General features: G+C 43.8%; 1 protein-coding gene across 3 annotated transcripts in view; it reads right to left on the bottom strand.

Moving 5' to 3' along the window:
* SYNRG (synergin gamma) overlaps nucleotides 1-12,368 on the bottom strand; it is a 36,032-nt gene that overhangs the window by 14,940 nt on the left and 8,724 nt on the right. For all 3 annotated transcript variants that reach the window (XM_084219000.1, XM_084219001.1, XM_084219002.1), the window contains 8 exons: nucleotides 11,542-11,769; nucleotides 10,042-10,119; nucleotides 9,141-9,337; nucleotides 8,219-8,515; nucleotides 7,359-7,486; nucleotides 5,269-5,387; nucleotides 5,012-5,074; nucleotides 2,660-3,601 (listed from right to left, as the gene is read on the bottom strand). In XM_084219000.1, coding sequence (XP_084075126.1) covers nucleotides 2,660-3,601; nucleotides 5,012-5,074; nucleotides 5,269-5,387; nucleotides 7,359-7,486; nucleotides 8,219-8,515; nucleotides 9,141-9,337; nucleotides 10,042-10,119; nucleotides 11,542-11,769 — 2,052 coding nt within the window. The remainder of the gene's footprint in view (nucleotides 1-2,659; nucleotides 3,602-5,011; nucleotides 5,075-5,268; nucleotides 5,388-7,358; nucleotides 7,487-8,218; nucleotides 8,516-9,140; nucleotides 9,338-10,041; nucleotides 10,120-11,541; nucleotides 11,770-12,368) is intronic.

The raw sequence follows: 12,368 nt of genomic DNA, 5'->3' as shown, positions 1-12,368 counted from the left end.
CTATTTTTGAGGAAGAAGAGATACATTGCTAGTTTGCAACAAATCACACACACCCCCACGTTTTCAAAATATGCCAAGATAATATTTATTAACACAGCAGGACTTACAGATCACAAAAGATAGTGATACAGAGGAGCTCAGGGGGGCGGTATCAGAGAAAAGCATGCAGGTCAATACTTGCAGAAGAGAGATATCAAAGCAGATCTGAAAAGGCACATTCACACAGGAAATGTTTAGTTGAAATCAGACATTAGAAAAAGCAGCAAAAAAACCTGAAGTTGATTAAAATATACAGAGAATCTCCAGCAATGCCAAAGAAAAAGGTACTTTACAGGTGTGTCAGTGCAGCAGGTAACCCTTGGAGGGTGCCTGGGGCAGGGCTCCTCTGGCTGCAACCTTTGGCAGGAAGAACAGATCAGGCTCACCCAACAGGAGCAGGTGCCCATTCAAACGCTCTCAGCTCGGAGTAAAAGGGAAATTTGGTGTCAAAGAAGCAGCCTGGTTCAAACTAACAGCATGCAGCCAGTGCTCAAAGGGTTACAGCAGTAAATGCAGGAGAAGTCAGGCAACATTAGTATCATCTACCTTCCACACAGAGAGTTAGGAGCCCAGTTTAAAGAGACTGCATCCCCTCTGGAGAGAGAAAACCTGGAAACCTTTCATCCCTCAAGAGAGCACAGGGCCCTGGCATGGGAAGCAAGCCAAGGATCTCTCCCTGATTCCCAGCAAAAGCACCTACCTGCCCATACCTGGAAGCTACAAATGTCAAACTCAGAGCCCAGGGACAAACACCTCTGTGTGGGCACGTCACCAAGTGAAACCAGCTCTCTGCACCTCTGTCCTGCTGCTGCTCCCCTGGAGGTGTGACACAGGGGCAGCTCCCCAGGACACTCTCCCATTCCCCAGCAGGGAGGTGACAAAGGGATACTGTCCCTTTCTGACATTAGATCTACAGATCGAAGGAAACGGTGAGGAAAAAAGAAAAAAATCTGCTTTTTAACTTCATGTAAACTGAAAAAAAGAAAAAAAAATAAAGGACTTGACCATCAGCAGTTCACAGCTTGAAATGCATCAAACACACAGAAAGGAACACGTGAGCACAGGAGTGTTTGTAGCAGTGTCCAGAGCACGTCCTGCTACCAAATCCAAACAGTTAAATGGAGCAAAACTCTCCCTCCTTTTGGAATAACACCTAAGTTGGCACCATAGGAGAATACAGACTTGTTTAAGTTTAATAAAAATAGCTTCTAATTAATACCTCAGAGTTCAAAAGTTTAGCAACAAGCACATGAAGGGCTAACCCCTTTAAACCAACCAAAAAAAAAGAGGCTTTCCTGCCACAAACAGCAATTATTCACCATGGATTGCTGTGGCAAAATCACACGTCCTGTAAAGAGCTACAGAAGTCAAACTACCACCAAAAGAGGCTAGAAAAATATTAGGAAAAAGTGCTTTCAAACCCAAAGTAAACATTCAAGAATACACTGTTGGTGCTACGTTTTGACAGCTCACTCGACTTGGAGTTTTCCCAAGCAGTAATATGAAAATTAAATGTCTTTGCTAATAAATTATTCCTGATATTTTGTACCCTGTTAGAGAGTATCTTCCACATCGAAGTTGCCGACTTAATTCTCTCCCCTACTTAAAAATATCATATAATGCAAAATTACAGTACTGTATATCTTTTCTCTATCCATATCTGCAAAAAATGGAAGAAATATTTCATGTGGAAATAACCAATTCTTGCAGTAAGAGCTTTTACATTTACAGTTTGTATGTTCCCCCTGTTCAGAAAAGCCTTTGACTGCAGAAAACTTGTCCTAGAACACAGTAATGGTTCCTGTGTTGTTGAAGGCCACAGAACATTTAACTACAGCTTATCTCCTATGTATATATGAAAAGAAAAAGCAGGACACTTGGGAAATTTGTTTTATGATATGTGATAGGTCAGAGATGGTCAGTTCACTCCCTCAGGAATGTTGTCATAAAGGGAAATTAAAGAAGGTGGAAACCTGATAAAGTGAAAGTCTCATGGTTTAAATTTAGGTCCAAGAGCTCCCCATCATGAGACCAGCACTTGCAGCCCCTTGGCACAATGATTTCCACGAGGGATTTAACACTGGAAGGTGTGTGAGCTACTCTAAACTGCAGTCCTGCAAAATCCTGCCTGCCCAGACTGAGCCCCACTGTAAGGGGAATACACTGCTGTTGGTGATTAGTCAGCTTCTCATTAACAGCCCCAATTAGTGACCCTTGGGAAGCGCCGATGGGGAAGTCCCCAAGCCGAATGCTTGGTGGAAAACAAGAAATTAAAGTGAGACTCTGCCATCATCCTGCTGATAGAAATGGAATGACACTGTCTGCACTGGAGTATTTTCCACTCGAGTCCCTTAAGTGCCAATAGCGAACAGGTACCAGTACGATGATGTTAAATCTCAAAAATAAACTGGCCTGGAGTTCAAACTGTTCCAGCTAGTTATATTTATAGTCTTCTAAGACAAAAACTAAAGAGTGCCCTGCTGAGGGGCCACGGTTGGAGGGGACACACACTGAGGAGTCTTCCACTACTGAAAGACGAGTGCATAATACTGTAATTGAGCACAGAGAACACGGAATCTGCACCGCCTACGTTACCAGAGCAATCTAACCAGTTCCTCACCTGCTGCTGGCGGATGCTGGCCACTAACTGTTGGCAAATCCAAAGAGCTATCAGACATGACATGCTTAAGATCTCCTCCCACATCAGCCAGTTTCATGTCAAACTGAACAGACAGCGCGTCTTCGGAGTCCTCCTTGCCCACGCTGCTGCCGCCGATGGAGGGCAGATCCAGGGATTTCACCGAAGCAGAGTCTTCTTTGGCCTGCTTGAAAGCCGCCACTTTGTCCACCAGCGACTTCTCCGCGCCGCTGGAAGAAAACTTGGAGTGGAAGTCAGCAAAGTCATCGTCGCTCTTGGCCGAGGAGAGCGCGCCGTCCTTGGCCTCCTCGAAGGCGGCCCCGGAGCCCTCCAGGGACAGCTGCTTGAAGATGTCGTATTTGGTGGGCGCAGCAGCGGCGCCAGAGCCCTGCCCGCCCTGCGCCGTGCCGCCCGAGGAGCCGGCCTGGGCGCCGGGGCTGCCCTCCGGCTTGAGCGCGCCGTATTTGTCGTCGGGTTTTGGTTCGGAAAAGCCGCCGCTGCTGTTGAACGCCATAAAATCTGCAAAGTCATCTTGTCCGGCGGCCGACGCGCCGTTAGAAAATTCCCCAAAGAGGCTGAACTCGCCAAAGTCATCGGCTAAGCTTGAAGTTTTGCTGGGTGCTGGCTGGGCAGAGGCTGACGGAAGGGGTGGGGGGGGAAAGGAGCCCGGCTTTGAGGTGTTGAATGCAGGTGGGAAGGACGGCTGCTTGTTTTCTCCAGGAGAGGAAAAGAGCTCCAAGTCTGCCAGGTTCAAAGGGGTCTTGGCTTGTGTTGGCTGTTTTGGCTGAGCGGGCAGAGGAGGGAAGGGTGCAGGGAAGGTTTTGTCTTTTGAGGGTGGCTCTAACGGGGAGATGCTGTCAGCGGTTTTGAAATCTGTGAAACCATCGTCAGCTCCTGTGGGCTTGAACTCTGCAAGGTTCTCTCCTGGGAATGGAAAAAGGGAGAAAACAACAATTAAACCCTGCACAACAAACACAGCACGTTCACACCGTGCAAGCAAGCAAATCATTGCATGCAGCGACAGAAGGTTCTACACAAAGTGTTTAAATGGAAGACCTCGGGGTGCACACGGAACTGCAAACTCCACTTCCATGAGCCACACCAAGTGTCAAGGGCAGGGATTCTGCTCTTCACTCCAGCAAACACCTAATTCTCTCAAACAGCCTCACAGTCATATTAAACTCCCTTTACACTGAGTTAATATCAAAACACACCATGACAAATGGATTCAAAAGGAGATCAATACTGCCTTATTTGGCTTCCATGCAAGTTGTTCTCCCCACCTCATCCTCTTCATGTTTGCCAAACAATGAATGTCATTTTGAATTTCACTTATACCAATACAGTATTTGCTTTTTATGGAAGCAATTCTTCCCTTCCTCCCCCTGAAATACTGCAGCTTTTTCAGGGGGGATCACCAGATGGCTGAGACAAAACCAACATGAGGTAAGAATGCTTCCATTGAATTTACATTCAATATTTTGTTGTGCTAATTTTATAACTTTCTTCTTTTGAACATTGTTTAACCCATTCACCAGCATGTACATACTTGGACTACTTGTAATTTTAAAGTATTGATGATTACTTTAAGACGAGTGTCCAGTAAATAGATTTTTTTCTGTTTTAGAAACACACCACTAGTATTTAATTATTAAGCTACCACAGTGACACACTTTAAATCAGTTTAACCAAAGAATACCCTTAGTAATGGCAGCAAAGGACCACAACTACACCTGACCTTTTATTCCATTCTCCCTCCCCTCCAAACCAATTCATGTGGCTCAGCAACAATATAAATATTCCTGAAATTGCTACTCATTGATCAAAACTGCAACAGCACAGCAAACTAAACTTACTGAAGAATTGCAAACTTTTCCATTAGACATGTAAGCTGGTGAAAGGGTTAAGAGTGGTCAGACCTTGACAGCAGGCAAATACAGCAACTTTCTATATTTTAGAACATGTACAGAAAGAGATCAAATGTTATTTCACTTTACTGCAAGCATTTAATCCTGAAGAGGTTCCAAGCATGAGAAACTCACAAAACACCACAGGGGTTTCATAAATGAATGACTCCTTACTTAAAACAAATTCCAACCACATCATTACTTTAAAATAAAACTCAGGAGCACCCAGAAGAGATGCCAACCTTCCAGAAATACCATCAGCACATTGTTCCAATAGCATATTGCCCTGTTTTTTCAAGATACTTCCTATCAAGTTTTTCAGAGAAGCAGCAGCAGCATTATTTCAGAATTGCAGAGATGGAAATTCTGCAGCTCAGAGAGAAATGCTACAAATGATAATGAAACCCAATAAAGCCCCAGTGCTTACCCAAGTATTTGCTTTCTGCTGGTGGCTCTAATTCCCGGAAAGCACTGTACTTGTCCCCTCCATCTAGAGAAGAGGAGAAAAGAAATACATTTACACAGAGAAATGATGAATTCATACAGCAAAATGATGAATTCATACAGCAAACGTTATATTAATTGCTCTGATTTTTAAAGATGAATATCTTATCAATGCCAAGAAGAAGATATATGAAATTGTACAATAAATTGCTCATAGTGGTTGTGTATTTGTCCTTTTACCTCCAAAAGCAGCTGCACTCTCAGAAGGCTTCTCAGCTGCCATTCCTTTAAACACAGCATATTTGTCAGCTGGTGAAAGTGGCTTAGTACCTGGGAGTGGCATTAGTAAAGAAGGAACACTAAAAACAAAAGAGATAAAAGCAAAGTTCCTTAATTTATCCATAAGAAATCTGCATTTCTGGGTTTATTTAAAAGAGCCTCTTATTAAGCCTACACAATTTGGTTCCTAACCTAAGCTCATGCCTTAATGAGTGTTTAATCCAGCCCCTGATGTAGGTGACCTCAGCTGGGTAAATTCCCACTTTATCTCATCTAATCGTTTTCCTTTGGTTCAACGTCAACTTGCACCATTCTTGATTTTAATTTCTATCAAAACCATGAACAAAACACTCCAGGACTTTATACCAAGGAATTCGTAGCCCAGGAGAGAACAAGCACACAGACACACCCCAGGAATCATTCCTGCTTATTGAAAATTCCCCCTGATAGAACTAGATACAGTAAAGAGTTAAAACTGCATGAGATTTTAACAGCTCCATACTTTCAGCTTATCTAATTCTGATTATATCTCATTACATATTGTAAAATTAAGATAATAAAGTGGGATCCCTGCTCAAAGGAAGGAAAATAATAACTGAATTTCTGTAAGTGCCAATCACCGAGTTTAGGCAGGTATCTAGTCAGCAAAATAAGGATTAGTGCACAGTTACACAAGCAGGTCTTTTTGCATAAACACACTCTATTTTATCCAGTAAAACTGCCACAACAACCTAACACCTTGTTAGCAAAGGCTGGAAGATTTAGGAGAGAGCTTTGCTTGCCCTCCACACAAGCCCCGTTATCAGACCTTGGCAGCTCCACACAACAACATCCTTTACATATGAATGATGCATTCTACCTCCAGTTTGTGTCATTCACATTGAAAACCTGAATGAATTTCTATTGCATTCTTCAGCCTGGAGCAAGAATCTTTCCAGAGCCATTTAAATCTCCTTATCAGCAGCCTACAAGCAACACACAAACGAAGCACTTGCACACATGTGCTGATGCTGGTCTGTGGGGCTTGCAGGCAGACAGTGCAACGGCTAAAAAATAGAGCTTATGGTAATATAATTAAATTTCCCATCCCTGCGAAGCAGGCTATTAGATATGCAATCTTGGCAAATGGAATGGTTAATCAGCTGTACTCCACAGATGGCTTTTTTTTAAATAAAGCTCCATAAGCAATTAGATTATAGCTCATTGTAACATTTTGTTCAAAACTGAACGCTTTCACAACTGAATAAAGAGAACTGCTGCAGTGAAAAAGAAACACCATTTTCTGAAATATTTCTTTATGATCCTCTACTTCCCATTGTGCAATTAACAAACAGTTTTCTGTCAAAACTTTCAGTAACAGATTAGCTTCAGCTGCAAAATGACATCTAACACAAGCTATACTTAAATCAGCATCTTCAGACCCATGTGGCATTGACTGACATCTCTGGGAGTGTCCAAGGCCAGGCTGGACAGGGTTTGGAGCAATTTGGTCTAATGGAAGGTGTCTCTGGCCCATGGTAGGGGGTGAAACTGATTAGCTTTAATGTCCCTTCCAAACCAAAACATTCTGGACTTATATTTAAAATGATATAAAATATAAAATTATAGTTCTTACACAGAATCCATTTCCCATAGCATAAGAGAACAACTGGGTTGAGCATCTCCCTTTGATGTCACTGCTGAGGAAGCACCTGGTAATCAGGGCTCACATGGAATTCAGAGCTCTGTTTGCCACTAAGAACAGCCAGTTCCTACCCAGAAAATGTGTCTGTCTACAATTAGACACCTGGGAGGTGTATAAAGAGGAAAGAAAGATGAAATTTTGTAGTGTTTGTAGACTTTGAAAGGTCGATTGTAAACTATCAAAGGGAGGAAACAAGTTTATTTATTTTGTTATACAAAACCTGCCTGATCAGGAATTACATCTTGTCTCCCAAAGGAAAAGCCAGGACTGCTGGAGTCTGAATGATGTTTCAATTGAGATTTATAATTAGGTATCAAAAGTTCAGGCAGTGGCCAGAGAAATGACAGAAACACCAAGGACCTGGTACCTGCTCCGGTGCTGTGAGCTGGCTGCTTTGGCTGCCTCCCCCTGGAAATCAGTGAAGGAGTCATCCAGGGAGCCAGACTTTGAGGCATCCTGAAACTCCTGGAAGTCGTCATCTTCTGGTTTTACTACCTGAGTTACAAACAACACATGAATTGCTAGGCTGCTGGCTCTTCAAATTGTCATACAGCAAGAAAGCAGCTTGGAGCAGTGTGATTAAGAGGGGAAAAAAGAAGGAGAAGAACCTTTCGACACCAGCATCATCAGCATTTCCACTTTGTCTGCACCTCACCCTACTCAAACACACACAGGATTACAGGGAGCAAGAATGAACAACAGTTCATTATTTCATAAAAATGTCTTATTGATCGTAGCCGTGTCATCTTTTAATACAGGACAAATATTAATAATTTAAATCAATGAATAATTTAAAATTAATAGCCCACAAAAATATTTTCTGAAGGATGAAGCATGTCTGCAAACAGAAAATTTATCTTCCACATGACTTACTTTTGTAAACTGAAGGTTTTCAGTGTTGTCAGCTGCTCCTGAAACTCCTATTTCACAAGCTATTAGAGTCTGCTGTGAGGTTTAACCTAAAATTCTATTTTACGTGTGTTACCAAATCCCAACTACAACTAAAATCCTCTTTGGAATACAGAACACTTTTGTACCTCTTCTAATGCCACCATAAAGAACTGCAAAACTAAAAGAACACCCTTAGTGGCACTTCACATTTTAAGACGTCACATGCTGGATTTCAGCTCTGTTTCGTTTGTGCCATTTACTTTACATGTAAGTTTGGGAGTGCCAGGCTAATCTCCCTTGCAGGGGAGGAGGTTTTGCAGGCAGGGAGGAGCTCACCTGGCCGGGCGGGTAGGAGGGCAGGAAGGCTCCGGAAGGCTGTGCGGGAGCTGCTCCCGCCGGAGCCGGGGCTGGAGCCGGGGCTGGAGCCGGGGCCGGGGCAGGGGCAGGGCCGGGGATGCTCATGCCCATCACGGAGGGCCCGATGGCCAGCCCCACGGAGGCCGGGGGAGCCGCGGGCAGCAGCGGGGGCTGGCTCACCCCGCCGGGCAGCGGCACCGGGAAGCCGGACAGGGTGGGGACGGGCGCGGCCGGGAACTGGTTCAGCACGTCGGGGCTCACGGCAGGGATCCCCCTCTGCAGAGACAACAAGCACAGTTATCACAGGTGCAGTGCTGAACAAAGGCTCTAGTGTGCTCTCAGCTCCTCGTGCTGAAGCCAGCAATGAGCAGGGTACTGGTCCAGCTCCCAGTAAACCTCCCATACCCAAAGATGCCATCAAGTCCGTGTAAGGGAATTATATTCAACACAGAAATACTGAGGTAGGAAAAGGCCTCCAAGGCCATTGAGTTAATCCTTTGACTCACCCTGTCACCCAGCCCAGAGCAATGTCCTTCCTTGGACACCTCCAGGGATGGGGACTCCACCACCTCCCTGGGCAGCCCCTTCCAGCGCTTAATAACAATAACCCTTCCCATGAATAAATTCTTACTCATGTTCTAGCTGAAACTCTCCCAGCACAGCTTGAGGCCATGTATTCTTGTCCTGTCACTTGTGGCATTTGATATTAAAAATATATATACACGTGTTTTGCACCTTTATCTAAGAACTGCAGTTGACACTAAAGGAAAGAGTAACTGAAATGCAAGCGATGAAATCAGTAAGATTATAACCCCACTGAAGTCACAAGGGCAGTTTCCCCGCTGGACTTGATCAGAAGCAGTGTTTCACAGGAGGTGGGCAGTGCCAGGTGGGAGCATACCTGGGTCACTGCTATCATGGCCAGCACACAGTAGAGCTCCTCCTTGGTGAGCTTGCCGGGCGTGGTGCGGTTGGCCAAGGCCCAGATCTGCCCCAGGGTCTCCCTGGGCAGCCCCGAGGACATCAGGATGGGGTAGAGCTTGGCTGTGTCAATCCCAGCAGGAGTCAGAGTGGTTTCCAAGATTTTCTTGTACAGCTCTGTTGTGAGGGAGGCAGTGTTAGACAGTGACAACTGCTCTGTTCAAACATTATTGCTTTTTTATGTTGTCTCAAACTCATGATATGAAATCAGGAGCACTCAGTGTAAGGTAAGGCAAGAGCATTCCAGCACCGTATTGTATCACCATGTTTCATCTCAATGTGTTATTGGATGGTCTTTACAGACAAATTTAACTCAAGCAGAGAAATATTTTATATCAAACACACTTAATGCTGCACTTCAAACCACACTTCTTTAATGAAATTGCAGGATAAGCCATAGAAAAAGATAGTTGTAAAAGCCTTATGTACTTAAACCTCAGTGTAATCAATATTTACTGCAGCAATTCATTTCCTATTCACTGTGTTATTTACACATAGAAGACAAATAGCCTTCAGAAATGAGCCTCCCTAATCACAAGACATGCCAAAAACCAGAATACCCATGAAAGCAGCATTATCAGCAATGCATCCTCTGCTGGGATAAGCTGCTGCCATAAATGTTTAATCTAGAATTTGTTAACATGCTCGAATAAAACCCCAGTTTCTTCAAATGCAGATAAGACATCATAAATATGCAACATATCAAAGATCAGGATTTTTTTGATGAGGGAGTAAGGCTTTGATCAATAAGTGGCCATGCAAGCACAGGTACATTCACACCTCGCCCTGCCCACCTGGCCAAATGCCCACGGTTGCTTTACCTGGGACCAAGCTGTCGTTGTAAATCCAGGGAGGCATCATTTGCTGGATGGGGTCCTGGGGAGGGAACACTCCAACTCCTAAAGGCATTCCATTCAGTAAGAAAAACAGTTGCATTAGGACACAGAGCACAGTGATCTTAAGAGGCTACACCACAGCTGGTCAGCATCATTCAGCATTTCAGGCAAAGATTTCAGATAGGAATCACTGTGCTCAGAGGAAAAACAGATACTGCAGGAATATGAAATAATAACTAGAATGATGTGGCAGTAATAGATTATAGTTATATATGTAATGGAATAAGGAGCTCCTCACGTGCCTCCCTCTTAAAGTCCAGATGTACAGAACCTAAAGTCTCACTGTCTTAAGTTTCACAGCAGTTCTGTCAGAACAAATTCAGCTTCCCATCAGCTCCCTGCTATTAGGGTTATTTGTGGAGTAAATAAATCCATACCTACCACAATGTTCCCCCAGAACATCCTCCCCTGGGAAATGCACAAACAGCCCAGGGACTGAACCTCAGCGAGATCGTACCCACATCCACAAACCTGTATCCACTGCTCCCAGTCTGCAGCTCCAGGGGACACCACAGCCACCTTCACTCCTACAGGCTTTTGTAACATCATCTGCAACACTTCACTCCCTAAAACTCGGTTATTTCCTTCTCCACTACGGGGACTCCTCCCCTCAGTCTCCCTCAGCAGATTTTATGCTCATCTTGGATGGAGCTCTGACCAAAATCAGTATCATTTCAGATTTCATTGTCTTTCCCAGTATCCTTGCATCTTCTCATCTTCCATATGGATTCCCTCTTGACTGCAGTCTAATTTCTAATTATCCCACAACTCCAAGCACATTCTAATATAAGCAATTCCTTCCATTTCACCAACCAAGTAAAATAAATTTGCCACTTCCTCAGATTCTGTTAATTTTCAGTTTTAACCCCCCTTCCATACACAGTCAACAGTTTTAACAAAATGCAAACTGGAACAAAATCTTGTTTGTTTTCCTCTAGACCATCTTTTGAATATTCAGGTAGTTTTACACATAATGTGTATGAGCAGCAAATACTTGAGAAACAAGTATTAACTAGCTAAGAGTTTTAACCTGGAAAGATTTTATCCCCTCAAGGTTAAAAGATTAAAACCCACCATGGCATTGACCATCTGTAGTGGTAAGTTTCCCTAAACAGTTTTTTTAAAAAATATCTTCAGACAGCACAACTTCTTTTTCCCCAAGACAGGACAGAATATTTTAAAACAGCAAACCTGATTAAACAAACATGTTAAAGGTGATTACAACAATAAACTCACATGGAGAAAGTTCAGAGCACAATCATGGCAGTTACACTTTGAGCAAGGAGCAGGAGGCACTGATATATTATTCAAGCAGGCGTTCAGAGCAAAATTATGCAGGGTTGGCCTTGGAATTAGTGAAGAGAGCGTTAGCACCAAGCAGCATCTCATTAGACTGAAATTCTGTCAAACGTTTTGATTGCTCACCACACTCTTCAACTGCTCTGTTTTGTTCTGAAGCCTTGTGCACCTCTGCAGCAGCAGTGGGACCACTTTCATGTCCACCTACAACATCCCAGTCACTGCTGGTGAGACTGGGATGGGCTTGGCTTGCAGCCGAGGCTTTGTGCCCAACTTCGGACGTTTTAAGTTTGGTTTGCTCTTGTTCAGATTCATCTGAGCCATTAGCTAAGGCTTTCTCCTCCAAGGAAGAGCCTGAATAAACAGCAGGAGGAATTATTTATACTTTGTTATGAACTGCCCAGACTGCACTTCTACACTTTTGGTACCACTGATGAGTCAGAGATGATCAGCCCCAGCTCAGACCAACAGCACCACCCTCTCTGGACACTTTCAGAGCCTGGTTCTGCCCTTTACTTACCACAAACACAACAAACTCAACAAGCAAAAAACAAGAGGAGGAAGACACAAAACTATTTCCTGTGTTAGGATTATTTCTGCATAATCATCCAGGCATCAGGAGCAGAAGTGCCCGGTATCTACTTACATCTCCAAAATTCATGTTCATCTCACCAACATCCCTTCAGCTTCCAAGGGAGGAAGCACACAAGCGCTCCACAGCAGCATAATCATTATTTCATATACCACCAGCTCAACTGTGTCTTTTTCTACCCCCCAGATTTAGGATGATGCTAAAACACAAGATTTAATTCACCTAAGATCAGGCATGTGTATATTTAGCAGTATTTGGATCCACACATGACTTGCTCTTACAGGCAGTTCTAAGGGAAGCAAGAAGGGGACTTAAATCATCTTTTCCCATGGATCAGCAGGTTTCTGCTTAATTACCTAAA

Source organism: Fringilla coelebs (assembly GCF_963513975.1).
Source record: "Fringilla coelebs genome assembly, chromosome: 20".
NCBI lineage: Eukaryota > Metazoa > Chordata > Aves > Passeriformes > Fringillidae > Fringilla > Fringilla coelebs.
The sequence above is the reverse complement of the archived record's forward strand: the minus strand, read 5'-3'. Positions and strand labels throughout refer to the sequence as shown.